The 14049-nt window shown below is 35.6% G+C and overlaps 1 protein-coding gene across 1 annotated transcript in view; it reads right to left on the bottom strand.

Moving 5' to 3' along the window:
- LOC128665790 (neurexin-2-like) overlaps positions 1-14049 on the bottom strand; it is a 581704-nt gene that overhangs the window by 86500 nt on the left and 481155 nt on the right. The window contains 2 exon segments of the mRNA XM_053719990.1: positions 10615-10636; positions 10778-11069. Of these exon segments, the coding sequence (XP_053575965.1) occupies positions 10615-10636; positions 10778-11069 (314 nt within the window).

Here is a 14049-nt window from a genome sequence, read left to right as displayed (position 1 = left end):
TGTGGCTTCTCGTGAAGCAATGCTGCGCGGCAGGAGAAACATCAGCTAAGCACATCGTCTCTCCCTTAAAGGAGGGGTGCGCTAGTATTTCCTAAAAATCAATGCGACTTCACAATGAGAGCTCATTGATTTTCGCTGTCAATTGTTATTAATTATGTACAGCTTCAAGGCACGAAAAGAAGACGCCATCGAAACATTCCAATAAATAAAGAGATTTAAAACACAAAGGAATGTTAATAATACTTCAAAATACTAGCACAACAGTGCTTAACCCTTTACAAAGGGGTTACGCACATATATAAAGCCATGCTTAGGAGCTGCTGGTGATCAGCTTGGGAATCACCACCAATCACCTGCCTTGTGACTTAACCTATGTGTTTAACCCTTTGTGAGGGGTTGATTTCAATCGTTTGTTAGATAATTTCATGTTGTAATGAATGCCTGTCATGTTTACGTAAGAATGTCCCTGTAATGTTGAGCTTTATGTCTTTTTAAGGAATTGGCCCCTCAGTCATGTGACTTGATCAGTTGTAATAAACCCTCTGTATTTTTTTCTTACAGATCAAGAAGGAGAAAATTACAAACATCCCAGATCTGCTACAATGTCGGACTATAAGTATTTTTGATGTGGCGTTCTCCAGCAGAGCAGCAAACTATAGCGCTCCACTTATTTTTCAATTACAGCTAAAAGAAAATAATGTGGGATAAATGAACTTTGCAGTTACTGGGGTCTCATAAACCTTATCTAAGAACCCTTATTCCCAGTAGGTGTTGTCATTTCTTCAAGCTGTCTTCTTTCTTCTAAAAAAAATCTCATAATGTCAGAATCATTTAGGAAAAAGATGTATTTGGAATAATTCAGTTTCCTATCTAAAAATGTTTGATGGCAGCTTTATGTTAGGAGAGGGGGCAGGAGACAAGAGAGTGGTATAGGAAAAGGTCCACGAGTAACTGAGGTAGAACATTTTGGTATGACCAATTAACTGAAAGGTTGGGGGTTAGATATGAAGACACCAATCAAGTATGGGATATTTAGACAAGATGGTGAGATCTATGTACGAGGAAATGGCTAAAGACAGATACAATAAAGCTGTAGATGCTGAGATCTGCTAGAAAGTAGATTAAAATAATAAATGTAGATGCACATGAGTTAAATACAACCTACAATTATAGGACAAAAGGAACAGAAGAGGGATGACAAATATGACACTAGAAAAAGGTAAAATAAACAGTGTGACCTTTATAGACGGTTGAAATCACATCCCAGTTTGTCAGGTTACTACCTTGCTGTTCTGCTCTGACTTCAGGGTCAAGGATACTGGTGTCTGCAAAGAGCAATTTGTGGAAACACTGTTTACATTTTTAAGAAAAAGAAGCTAAAAGGTATGGAACAAATGTCTCACTTTTTTTAATGGTTTCCTACATGGATAATCAATTCTTCATCAGTATGTGGGTGATTAAATTAGAGCTCTGGCCATCCAATCACAGTTTCAGAATAAGCTCTTCTTAAACACAATTTATGTTATTCCAAAAAATTTATAAGAATCTTTGTAATTTGTCTTCAGATTTATTGTCCAATTAAAGCTTCCATTTGAAAAATTAAATGAATTGTAAAATATAGCTTTATGCAGGATTATCATCAAAGGTTAACAATGTTAAAGAAGGGATTGTTTTATTTGGCAATCTTCACAGAGAACATAAGTACCTAATAATGAGTATTTCCTCATCAACTAAATTATGATCTCAATGATTTGATGATCTTTTGATGATATTGTGGATCTCAAGTTGAATGAATTGCAGAAGTTCTCCTTTAAAGAAAGGGTGATTTGTTTTTGGAACTGACTTCTAGCAAACGTGGTACAATGACTGTAAATGAATACAATAATGTCTGGGGTATTCATAGGGCTTTCCTGAGAATCAGAACAAAATATGGAAAGACCTGAAGGACCTTCTGACTATCAAATGTGCCAAAGCTATATAATCCTACATGCTATCTAGCATAGACATATACAATGCCATATCACTCAAATAGAAATGGGTGGTGTCTTGTAGGGCAAGTGGATCATCCTTGTTTTCCCAGTAGACAACCTGTGTATGATCTACAGTATATCTGATCTACAGTACAAGGGTCCATGGGGCTTAGACAACTATGTATAGTTTCTAAAGATTTGGTCACTGGCCTTGTGAATACATAACATTTCATTATGACTCCTAATATATTTATATACCTGTGATCTATAGCATGTAATTTAATTTAAGTTTAAAGAGACATGAAGCCCAAAAATGTTCTTTCATGATTCAGAGGGAATACAGTTTTAAACAACTTTCCAATTTACTTCTGCTTTATTCTCTTGTTATATGTTTTATGTTAAAAGATAAGTATTGCACTAGTGGGAGCTAGCTGAAAGACAAAGGCAAGAGGCATATATCTTCAGCCACCAATCAGCAGCTTCTGAGCCTACCTTGCTATACTTTTCAACAATGGATATGAAGAGAACACAACAAATGAGATAATAGAAAAAAAAATATGTTTCATGTCCCTTTAAGACAGATTTTACTAAACATTTTGTAGTGTAAATGCTGATATTTCCCGATAGTATAATGTAAGTATATTGTCCATTTAAAGAGACATGAAACACATATTTTTTTCTTTCATGATTCAGGCAGAACATGTCATTTTAAACAACTTTCTAATTTATTTCTATTATCAAATTTTCTTTGTTCTCTTGGTATTTTGTGTTGAAAAGCAGGGATGTAAGTTCAGGAGCGTGCATGTGTCTGGAGTACTCCATGTTATCCATTTGCAAGAGCAGTAGATGACAACACTATTTAATGCCATATAGTGCTCCAGACCCCAACCTAAGTATCTTTTCAACAAAGAATACCATGGTAATGAATCAAAAATTGATAATAGAAGCAAATTGGAAATATTTTAAATATTGTATACTCTTAAAAATTATATGGCTTATTACACTGGGTGTGGGGGGTAATAAGCTATTATTCTTATTAAATTAAATGTATATAAATATGCTTTGTATGTACTAATTAGGCTAAATCGTCGGACATCCAGATACTGACAATGTGAACTCATAGTCATCTTCAGAGTTTCTCCTACATATTAGCAGCCCCAGTGCCCCCTTTAAAGAATAATGCTTCAATATTTTGTTAATAGGTCTTTCGAATTGGCAGTTTTTAGTGATGCATCTATGTTTGACTGTGTTCCCCCATATATTGTTTCTGGAGACCCTGTTTGTGTTTTTAATACTGTAACAATGTATCCCTAGATGTACAGGGAAAGATATTATTCACAATATGAAAGTGATGAAAGAAAAAAAAATAGAGAAACCAGAGGTATATTAAACTTGATAAACCACAAATGAAATCAAACTGTTTGCTTTCCTAATGATTTGTCAAGGGAACCGAGTTCCTTGTTACAATAATGGAGTTATCTATCATAACAGGCTAAGAAAACAACACACTGTGAAAGTGCTTGAGCAGTACATGGGCTGACCAGTTAATCCACTAGTTTTCCACCTCATTAAAGTCGCCGGCCATATCTGAACTCCAGTAAATGTCTGCTGTGGGACTCGTTATCTCCACACTCCATTGGAGATCCAGTTTGTGCACAAATAAAACATAATGAAGCAGTGGTGATAGATCAGACACATTCTTCCTTATAGGGGAGCTAGAACCAGTGAAGGGTTAATTGTATTCAGAAATCTCTAGCCAGGGTCGATTAATGTCAATAGTCAATGTGTTAATATATGTGTGATTGGTTTTGAGGTTACAATAAAGTTAATAAAATTAAACACAGAGGATACTGATGAAACATGTTGGGAAGCTCTTGTATGTAAATTGAGTTCGAGATACCGGCGAGTGGAACTACAAGGTGCCACAGAGTGTCGGTTTGATGGCTAGCTGCAAACTATATGATTCAATATGGGTAATATCTTTATATCTTATAGTAGAACAACATTTAGTGCTCCTAGCAGTGGTGATAGGGAAGCCCCAGAGCAGTGAAGGGTTAGTTCTACCAAAATCAGAAAGAGAAGATTCATTTCTAGGCCAATGTGTCAATATGCACTTAATAAAATACACAGTTAATATAATGGTACACAATGGAGACTGGCTAAATGAGTTGGGCAGATTTTCTATTTCAATCAAGTCATTGATTTGATGAAGTTCAGCAATGGTATTGTTCAGACTACTAATAGACTAATACATTTGTGGCTAGATTACTAGTGGCATGCTTACTGTAGCACGCAAAGGATATCAATTTATTCTGCTTTTTGGACGCGATGGAAATAGCGCACATGTTACGAGTTGTTTACTTTAATATTAAATAATGATTTTAACTATGTATTCACTGTAAATATTTGACATTCCAATGTTCTGCACTTAAGGGAATATGTTCTAAGTGTTTTTTAAATAGATATTCTTTTATTTATCTGTATATATCTATACCTATATATAATCATCTATATACACTCACCGGCCACTTTATTAGGTACACCTGTCCAATTGCTTGGTAACACAAATTGCTAATCAGCCAATCACAAGGCAACAACTCAAAGCATTTAGGCATCTAGGCGTAGTGAAGACAACTTGCTGAAGTTCAAACCGAGCATCAGAATGGGGAAGAAAGGGGATTTAAGTGACTTTGAAGGTGGCATGGTTGTATGTGCCAGACGGGCTAGTCTGAGTATTTAAAAAACTGCTAATCTACTAGGATTTTCACGCACAATCATCTCTAGGGCTTAGGGGAGAATGGTCTAAAAAATAGAAAATATCCAGTGAGCAGCAGTTGTGTGGACGACAGTGCCTTGTTGATGTCAGAGGTCAGTGGAGAATGGACAGACTGGTTCAAGATAATAGAAAGGCAACAGTAACTCAAATAACCACTCGTTACAACCAAGGTATGCAGAATACCATCTCTGAATGCACAACACATTGAACTGTGAAGCAGATGGGCTACAGCAGAAGAAGACCACACCGGTTGCCACTCATGTCAGCTAAGAACAGGAAACTGAGGCTACAATTCCCACAGACTCACCAAAATTGGACAATAGAAGGTTAGAGTCTCGATTTCAGCTGCGACATTCAGATGGTTGGGTCAGAACTTGGCGTAAATAACATGAAAGCATAGATCTATCCTGCCTTGAATCAATGGTTCAGGCTGGTGGTGGTGGTATAATGGTGTGGGGGATATTTTCTTGGCACACTTTGGGCCCCTTAGTACCAATTGAGCATTGTTTAAATGCCACAGCCTACCTGAGTATTGTTGCTGACCATGTCCATCCCTTTATGACTACAGTGTAACCATCTTTTGAAGGCTAATTAAAGCAGGATAATGCACCATGTAACAAAGCTCAAATCATCTCAAACTGGTTTCTTGAAAATGACAATGGGGCCTATTTATCATATATCTATTGAACCTGATCCGACACTGCGGATCAGGTCCGACAGACATTGCTGAATGCGGAGAGCAATATGCTCTCCGTATTCAGCATTGCACCAGATGTTCTAGTGAACTGCTGGTGCAACGCCGCCCACTGCAGACTCGAGGCCAATCACCAGCAGGGGGGTGTCAATCAACCCGATCCAGAGATTCCTGTCTGCTTCATCATAGCAGCCGGACAGGGTTATGGAGCAGCGGCCTTTAGACCGCTGCTCCGTAACTTGTATTTCTGGCGAGTCTGAAGACTCGACAGAAACACGGGCCTTCAAGCTCTGTTTGGAGCTTGATAGATAGGCCCCAATGAGTTCACTTTTCTCCAATGGCCTCCACAGTCACCAGATCTCAATATAATAGAGCACTTTTGGAATGTGGTAGAACGGAAGATTTGCATCATGGATGTGCAGCCGACAAATCTGCAGCAACTGCGTGATGCTATTATGTCAATATGGACCAAAATCTCTGAGGAATGTTTCCAACACCTTGTTGACTCTAGGCCACGAAGAATTAAGGCAGTTCTGAAGGCAAAAATGGGTCCAACCCGGTACTAACAAGGTGATGTACCTAATAAAGTAAATGTATATATATGTATAGATATATTTTACTAAAAAATCATCAGATATATATAGAAATATTTTTTAAGAATGAATAGAACATATTCTTCTATGTGAAGAACATTGGAATGTGATATATTCATATTTCATGTTGGGTTTAGCGCTCTTGAATAAACCTGGTTGGGTAACCGCATTAGTATGGGTGTTAAGTTTTTTCAAGTTTGTGCACTCCGTTGATGTCTATGGGAGAATACATTAACGAGGTTGCAATATTCAAAAAGCTTGAGAGCAAACTTTTTACTTTTAACTTGTAATACGAGTACAACCCAATGCACGAAAAAAGCACTGTGCTCATTATCAGTGTATAGATACTCACATTCTTATACAGTGCAGCATGCTCACTATCAGTTTATAGATACTCACATCATTATACAGTACAGTGTGCTCATTATCAGTGTATAGATACTCACATCATTATACAGTGCAGTGTGCTCACTATCAGTTTATAGATACTCACATCATTATACAGTGTGCTCATTATCAGTGTATAGATGCTCACATCATTATACAGTGTGCTCATTATCAGTGTATAGATACTCACATCATTATACAGTGCAGTGTGCTTATTATCAGTGTATAGATACTCACATCATTATACAGTGCAGCATGCTCATTATCAGTGTATAGATACTCACATCATTATACAGTACAGTGTTCTCATTATCAGTGTATAGATACTCACATCATTATACAGTGCAGTGTGTTCATTATCAGTGTATAGATACTCACATCATTATACAGTGCAGTGTGCTAATTATCAGTGTATAGATACTCATATCATTATACAGTGTGCTCACTATCAGTTTATAGATACTCACATCATTATACAGTATGCTCATTATCAGTGTATAGATACTCACATCATTATACAGTGCAGTGTGTTCATTATCAGTGTATAGATACTCACATCATTATACAGTGTGCTCACTATCAGTGTATAGATACTCACATCATTATACAGTGCAGTGTGCTCATTATCAGTGTATAGATACTCACATCATTATACAGTGCAGCGTACTCATTATCAGTGTATAGATACTCACATCATTATACAGTGCAGTGTACTCATTATCAGTGTATAGATACTCACATCATTATACAGTGCATTGTGCTCATTATCAGTGTATAGATACTCACATCATTATACAGTACAGTGTGCTCATTATCAGTATATAGATACTCACATCATTATACAGTATGGTGTGCTCATTATCAGTGTATAAATACTCACGTCATTATACAGTACAGTGTGCTCACTATCAGTGTATAGATACTCACATCATTATACAGTACAGTGTGCTCATTATCAGTGTATAGATACTCACATCATTATACAGTACAGTGTGCTCATTATCAGTGTATAGATACTCACATAATTATACAGTGCAGTGTGCTCATTATCAGTGTATAGATACTCACACCATTATACAGTACAGTGTGCTCATTATCAGTGTATAGATACTCACATCATTATACAGTGCAGTGTGCTCATTATCAGTGTATAGCTACTCACATCATTATACAGTGCAGTGTGCTCAATATCTGTGTATAGATACTCACATCATTATACAGTGCAGCCTGCTCATTATCCGTGTATAGATACTCACATCATTATACAGTACAGCGTGCCCATTATCAGTGTATAGATACTCACATCATTATAAAGTGCAGTGTGCTCAATATCTGTGTATAGATACTCACATCATTATACAGTGCAGCCTGCTCATTATCAGTGTATAGATACTCGCATCATTATGCAGTACAGTGTGCTTTTTATGAGTGTATAGATACTCACATTATACAGTGCAGTCATTATCAGTGTATAGATACTCACATCATTATACAGTGCAGTGTACTCATTATCAGTCTTTAGATACTCAGAATGATTATACAGTGCAGTATGCTCATTATCAGTGAATAGATACTCATCATCATTGTACAGTATATAGATACTCATCCCCATTATACAGTGCAGTGTGCTCATTATCAGTGAATAGATACTCACATCATTATACAGTACAGTGTGCTCATTATCAGTGTATAGATACTCATCATCATTATATAGTTTATAGATACTCACATCATTATACAGTGCAGTGTGCTCATTATCATTGTATAGATACTCACACCTTTATACAGTGCAGTGTGCTCATTATCAGTGTATAGATACTCAGTGTCATTATACAGTGCAGTGTGCTCATTATCAGTGTATAGATACTCACATCATTATACAGTGCAGTGTGCTCATTATCAGTGTATAGATAGTCACATCTTTATACAGTGCAGTGTGCTCATTATCAGTGTATAGATACTCACATCATTATACAGTGCAGTGTGCTCATTATCAGTGTATAGATACTCACATAATTATACAGTGCAGTGTGCTCATTATCAGTGTATAGATACTCACATCATTATATAGTGCAGTGTGCTCATTATCAGTGTATAGATACTCACATCTTTATACAGTGCAGTGTGCTCATTATCAGTGTATAGATACTCACATCTTTATACAGTGCAGTGTGCTCATTATCAGTGTATAGATACTCACATAATTATACAGTGCAGTGTGCTCATTATCAGTGTATAGATACTCACATCATTATACAGTGCAGTGTGCTCACTATCAGTGTATAGATACTCACATCATTATACATTGCAGTGTGCTCATTATCAGTGTATAGATACTCACATCATTATACAGTACAGCATGCTCATTATCAGTGTATAGATACTCACATCATTATACAGTACAGTGTGCTCATTATCAGTGTATAGATACTCACATCATTATACATTGCAGTGTGCTCATTATCAGTTTATTATTATACAGTTTATAGATATTTATCATCATTATACATTGCAATGTGCTTATTATCAGTGTATATATACTCATCATAATTATCAGTGTATAGATACTTACAGTTCAGTTCAATTGCTTTTTCCTGATCACTCTATATTTTACTGTTTAAAAAATAATTAGCAAAACTGATGTTTTGTTAAACTTTGTTGTAATAACATTTTTTTTTGTTTACATATTTTATTAATTTCCCAATAATTAGTTAATAATTAAGTTCTTATTTAAAATACACAAATTACAAACTAATTTTAGCTAATTAGTAACTATTTGTGTGTATATATATATATATATATATATATATATATATATACCGTATTGTTCCGCATATACGCCGCGCTTTTTTTCCCTTGATTTGTACCTTTAAATTTGCAGTGCGGCCTATATGCAGGCCGCGGCCTATATTCGGGTGCTTATCGGCAATATCGCATATGCACAGTGCTGCCGAAATTCTGGTGCACCCCGTGGCCTTATGGGTATTGTATTCAAATGAAAAACTGCAAAGGGAGCACTCACTTGTTGTAAAACGTCACTTTTATTTTGCCAAAGTAAAAACTGCTTACACAACAGTCCATAAAACAAGCATAGTAGAAGCCCAATTGATGCCGATAGCAGCTATCTGTATTGATTGGGCTTCTATGATGGTTGTTTTATGGACTGTTGTGTAAGCAGTTTTTAAATTGGCGAAAGAAAAGTGACTTTTTACAACAAGTGAGTGCTCCCCTTGCAATTTTTCATTTGAATCCAGACTTGGCCATTAGGAGTGAGCACTCGTTTCCACCCTTAATGCAACCGTGATCCACTACCGCTACCCTACTGAATTGGCCGCTGAGTGATGATGTCATTACCTGATGCGGAAGTCAGAGTAACCTGAAGAATGAATATGGAGGTGTCAGTTATTGCTGAAGGAAGCGCTCCCAGCTACATTCAAGGGGATTACACAATCCTAGGGGACCGGGTTGTCCGGTTAGCCACACATCCAGCACCGGGTGTTAAACAAAAGAGGCTGAAGCTTGTGGGTAAGCATGTTAACTTAGCTTTTGGTTAATTTAGCTTTTGGTATTTTATCTATGGGCGCATGATAGGCTGGCTTGTTAAGCCATTATACACACAGTGTTTGTTGGTTTAATGTGCATTTAAGGGCCTCCCTTTTTGGGAACTTTGTTGCATTATGAGTATTGTAGGTGTGAAAATATTTTCTTTAAAAATGAAATTTCTTCAAAATGGCACCAAACATTAAGGGTGCGGCCTATATTCAGGTGCGGCCTATATGCGGCACAATACGATATATATATATACTGTATATGTGTGTTTTAAATAAATTTTTAAGTATAATTATATAATTGTAACAGAACAAACAATTACAAAATGTTTTGGGCATATTTTTTGCATCAATCACCGGGGACTTGGAAGAACTGCTACACTTGTTGCAAATTGTATAATTATGTTGAACACACTATACAACATGTGCAGTGTCATTCTATTGTATTATGATTACAAAATACACTAACAACAAAACTTCAATTTTAGAATAAACACAACCAGTTCACAATAATTGAACACAAATTATGTTTTAGAAGGATGAAATATGCTGTCTGTGTTTAGGCTTCTGTTACACATGAATTTTACCCATTGCAGTGTTTAAAACAACCTACAAATAATATAGGAAAAACCTTTTCAAATAGCACTGGATCGATTGCAATGTTTGTTCTCATTTTAAAATAGTTATTATGGTTGTAGAGATGGTCATTTCTCTATGGTGGTCACATTGTCTTCTCCAAGACACATCATATTTCTTTCCAAACCCATTAGTCTCTTACCTGTGAGCTGCTGTCCCTCATGCTAGGGGACCTCCCTCTCCTTGTTGTTGTAGTAGCCATAGTTGTAGTTGTCTCCATGATGGTGGTTGACATGTCAGCCAAAAGTGTGGTGGCTGTGGTTTCCGTGGTCATGACAGATGGCACCTCCCCTACCAGTCTTAAGTTTCCCTCTGTCTTGATGTTGGGGTCACTTTCTGCTGCCAAGGACAGCACTTTCAACCCATTGTAGTATAAGCCTGAGATCTGACCCTGGAATGGACGCCCCTGGTCCTTCCCACCCACCTTGATGGCCGCTTGACTATTGAAGATTGTGAGCTGCCGACCTAGAGGGAAGAGGACATGAGAATACAGAGGGTCCATCAAGGTTCTACATTTAGAGTGCATGATTCCTCAATAATTGTAAATCAAAATACACAAATCTAATGAACACTATAAGGAAACAGTTTAAAAAATATACTCCTTCTCATGATATCAAAACCCAAAATCCTCAGTATCACAGTACTAAAAAGAACAACGTTGTTTCTATAATGGATCTACATATTTACAAGATTTCCTCTAGATAAAAAATGATTGCATCATTAAAAGATGACCAAAGCTTTATCTGACCAAACCTCACATAACCATCTACAAGTAATATAATTAATAAAAGTTATCAGATAATCATCAATAGATGTTGGCTTCAATAGACTGTTTGAATAGACATCTCTAGTAGCATTTAAACAAGAAAACAATTATATGATAATTTTTGGTATATTTTAAATGTTTACAACCATATTCATTGATAAGGAAACAAGTATAAATATTATAAGTCTCTCCTCAATGTTGATTGGTAAAACTTATATGATTTATATGATTTATATAATTTATCTCTTTGACATAACCCTTCATTGATGAAAAGAAGACAAAAACATCTGCAAAAACAATTCAAAATTTAATTTGACCAAAATCAGAGTATGTTAATATGTATTTCAAATGGTTTTCCTTATATATTTTCACTTATGCTTGGAAGCAGTAGTGTAAAATATATTTTGTTTAGAGACAGTCTCAAACTTAAGACATCATCTGTAAGATATCAATAAAACAGGAATATGGAAGAAAATAATCATTTACAACCATTAAATGTCATATATGCCTCTGTACAACAGTTTTCCATTTGTTAACGGGATATTAAACTGAAAATCACAGTGGAGCTATCTAGATATTTTGATAAAAAGATCAGCTCCCAGGGCATGTTGATCTTGGAGATGTTTAAAAAATATTGCAAAGTTTATTTAGACACTATATTTAGTGTCTTTTCTGGGTATTCCTTTAGAATGATATAAGAACAGATTAAGAATAATGTAGCTAAGTAATTGAAGTAATAACAGTTTTCATGGATTCCAAAGAAAACATTAATATAAATATAAAAGCCTATAATTCTATCAATACATTTTCTGTAGCAGTAAAGGTTCTTTAATGGATAGACTTTATACTAAACTCTAGAACCTTTTTTTTCAGGATGGAAACCTATGTCTGTATTTTTGTGTTTTTTAAGTATTCATGTTACTGAGTTTAGAAATATTGTTGATAAAAATGAGTCATCAACAAAGTCTTTTGTATCCAAAGAGTTTTGCACATTAACAGAAGCGTAATAAACATTTTACAAAAAAAAAGTCAAGGTTACATTTTTGATTTGTCAATTACTGAACAATTTTTAAATTTTCTTTCTCTAGGTTTAAGACTCCACTCATTTCTATCAACATAGTCTCAAAAACATCATCTACTGTTTAAGAAAAATGCCTCTCTAACAAACGGTTACATGCACCACACATTCTGCCGAAATAAAAATCCCCAACATGCTGTTACAACTGCAACAAATCCCAATTAGAAGCGGTCCTCAACAGCACCATGGTCCATCCACAAGCCAAGCCAAGAATGGGAGGAAGCACATTATATGAGCACATGCTAGCCAGCTACTATAGCATAGGACCCACATCTTGCAACTGTTTAGGCTTGACTTTCACAGTAGAAGACTGTGCTACTAAATGTAAGGGTACCAGGGGTCATGCACTTATCTGAGATCCATGCATATGAACTGAGGTATAATTTTGGCATATATCTGTCCTGAGAGGATGGAGGGGTCAAGCATAGGATCTGTGTATTAGCAGCTGACACTGCAGATTGAGTCACCATTAATGTAATTGGAAGTCTAATTTGAATGCACATATTGCATGAAGAATTACAGGGGTCAAGAAAATTAGTTATATAGGAGACAATCACCTAGATTACAAGTTTTGCGTTCGGGTTTTAAGGCTGAAAGAATGGCCATTCAAATCAGCCAATAGAATTTCAGTAGCTCTCATCCTGTTGGTTGATTTGAACAGCCAATATGATTTCAGTAGCTCTCATCCTATTGGCTGATTTGAATTTCAAAAATCAAATCAGCCAATAGGAATGCAAGGGATACCATTTTTTATTTTTATTATTTATTTTTTCGTTTGTTATTTTTCATAATTTAGTGTTTGTTATTTTTTGTAATTTAGTATTTTTTCTTTTTTGTAATTTAGTATTTTTTCTTTTTTGTAATTTAGTATTTTTTCTTTTTTGTAATTGTAGATTTAATTGTTTTTTAGTAGTGTTAGTTTTTTTAATGTGTAATTTAATTTATTAAACTGATAGTTATTTTAATTTTAGTATAATAATAATGTTAGTTTAATTTATATTTGTTTAAATTTTCCAGGTAATTTTTTATTTATTTTAAGATAGGGATCTTGTAATTTTAATTTAAAGTTACAGGATTGTTAGGTTTAGGGGTTAATAGTTTAATATAGTTTTTTTTGCGACGTGGGGGGCTGTCGGTTTAGGGGTTAATAGGTTTATTTAGTGGCAGTGATGTGGGAGGCCAGAGGTTTAGGGGTTAATAACTTTATTTAGTGGCGGTGATGTCGGGGAGCGGCAGAATAGGGGTTAATATCTTTATTATAGTGTGGGGGCGATGTTGGGGTGAGGGGGAATAGGGGGTAATAACTTTATTATAGTGGTGACGAAGTTGGGGAGTGGCGGAATAGGGGTTAATAAATTGTATTCATAGTGGCGTTGTGGGGAGCGGCAGATTAGGTGTTAATACCTTTATTTAGGTGTCAGCAATGTCAGGGGCTGCAGATTAGGGGTGTTTAGATTTGGGATTACAACAATGGTAATTATAGGAGCACCAAAGGCTAGAGTATTACTTAGGTCAACTATATAAATATGATATAATCAACTAAATCAGCTAATCATGAATATATGTGTCAACAAATGTACATATGTAAAAATAGATTTAAT

This window comes from Bombina bombina, chromosome 7 (assembly GCF_027579735.1).
Source record: "Bombina bombina isolate aBomBom1 chromosome 7, aBomBom1.pri, whole genome shotgun sequence".
Lineage (NCBI taxonomy): Eukaryota > Metazoa > Chordata > Amphibia > Anura > Bombinatoridae > Bombina > Bombina bombina.
Note: the sequence above shows the minus strand (reverse complement) of the source record. Positions and strands in the feature narration are given on the sequence as shown.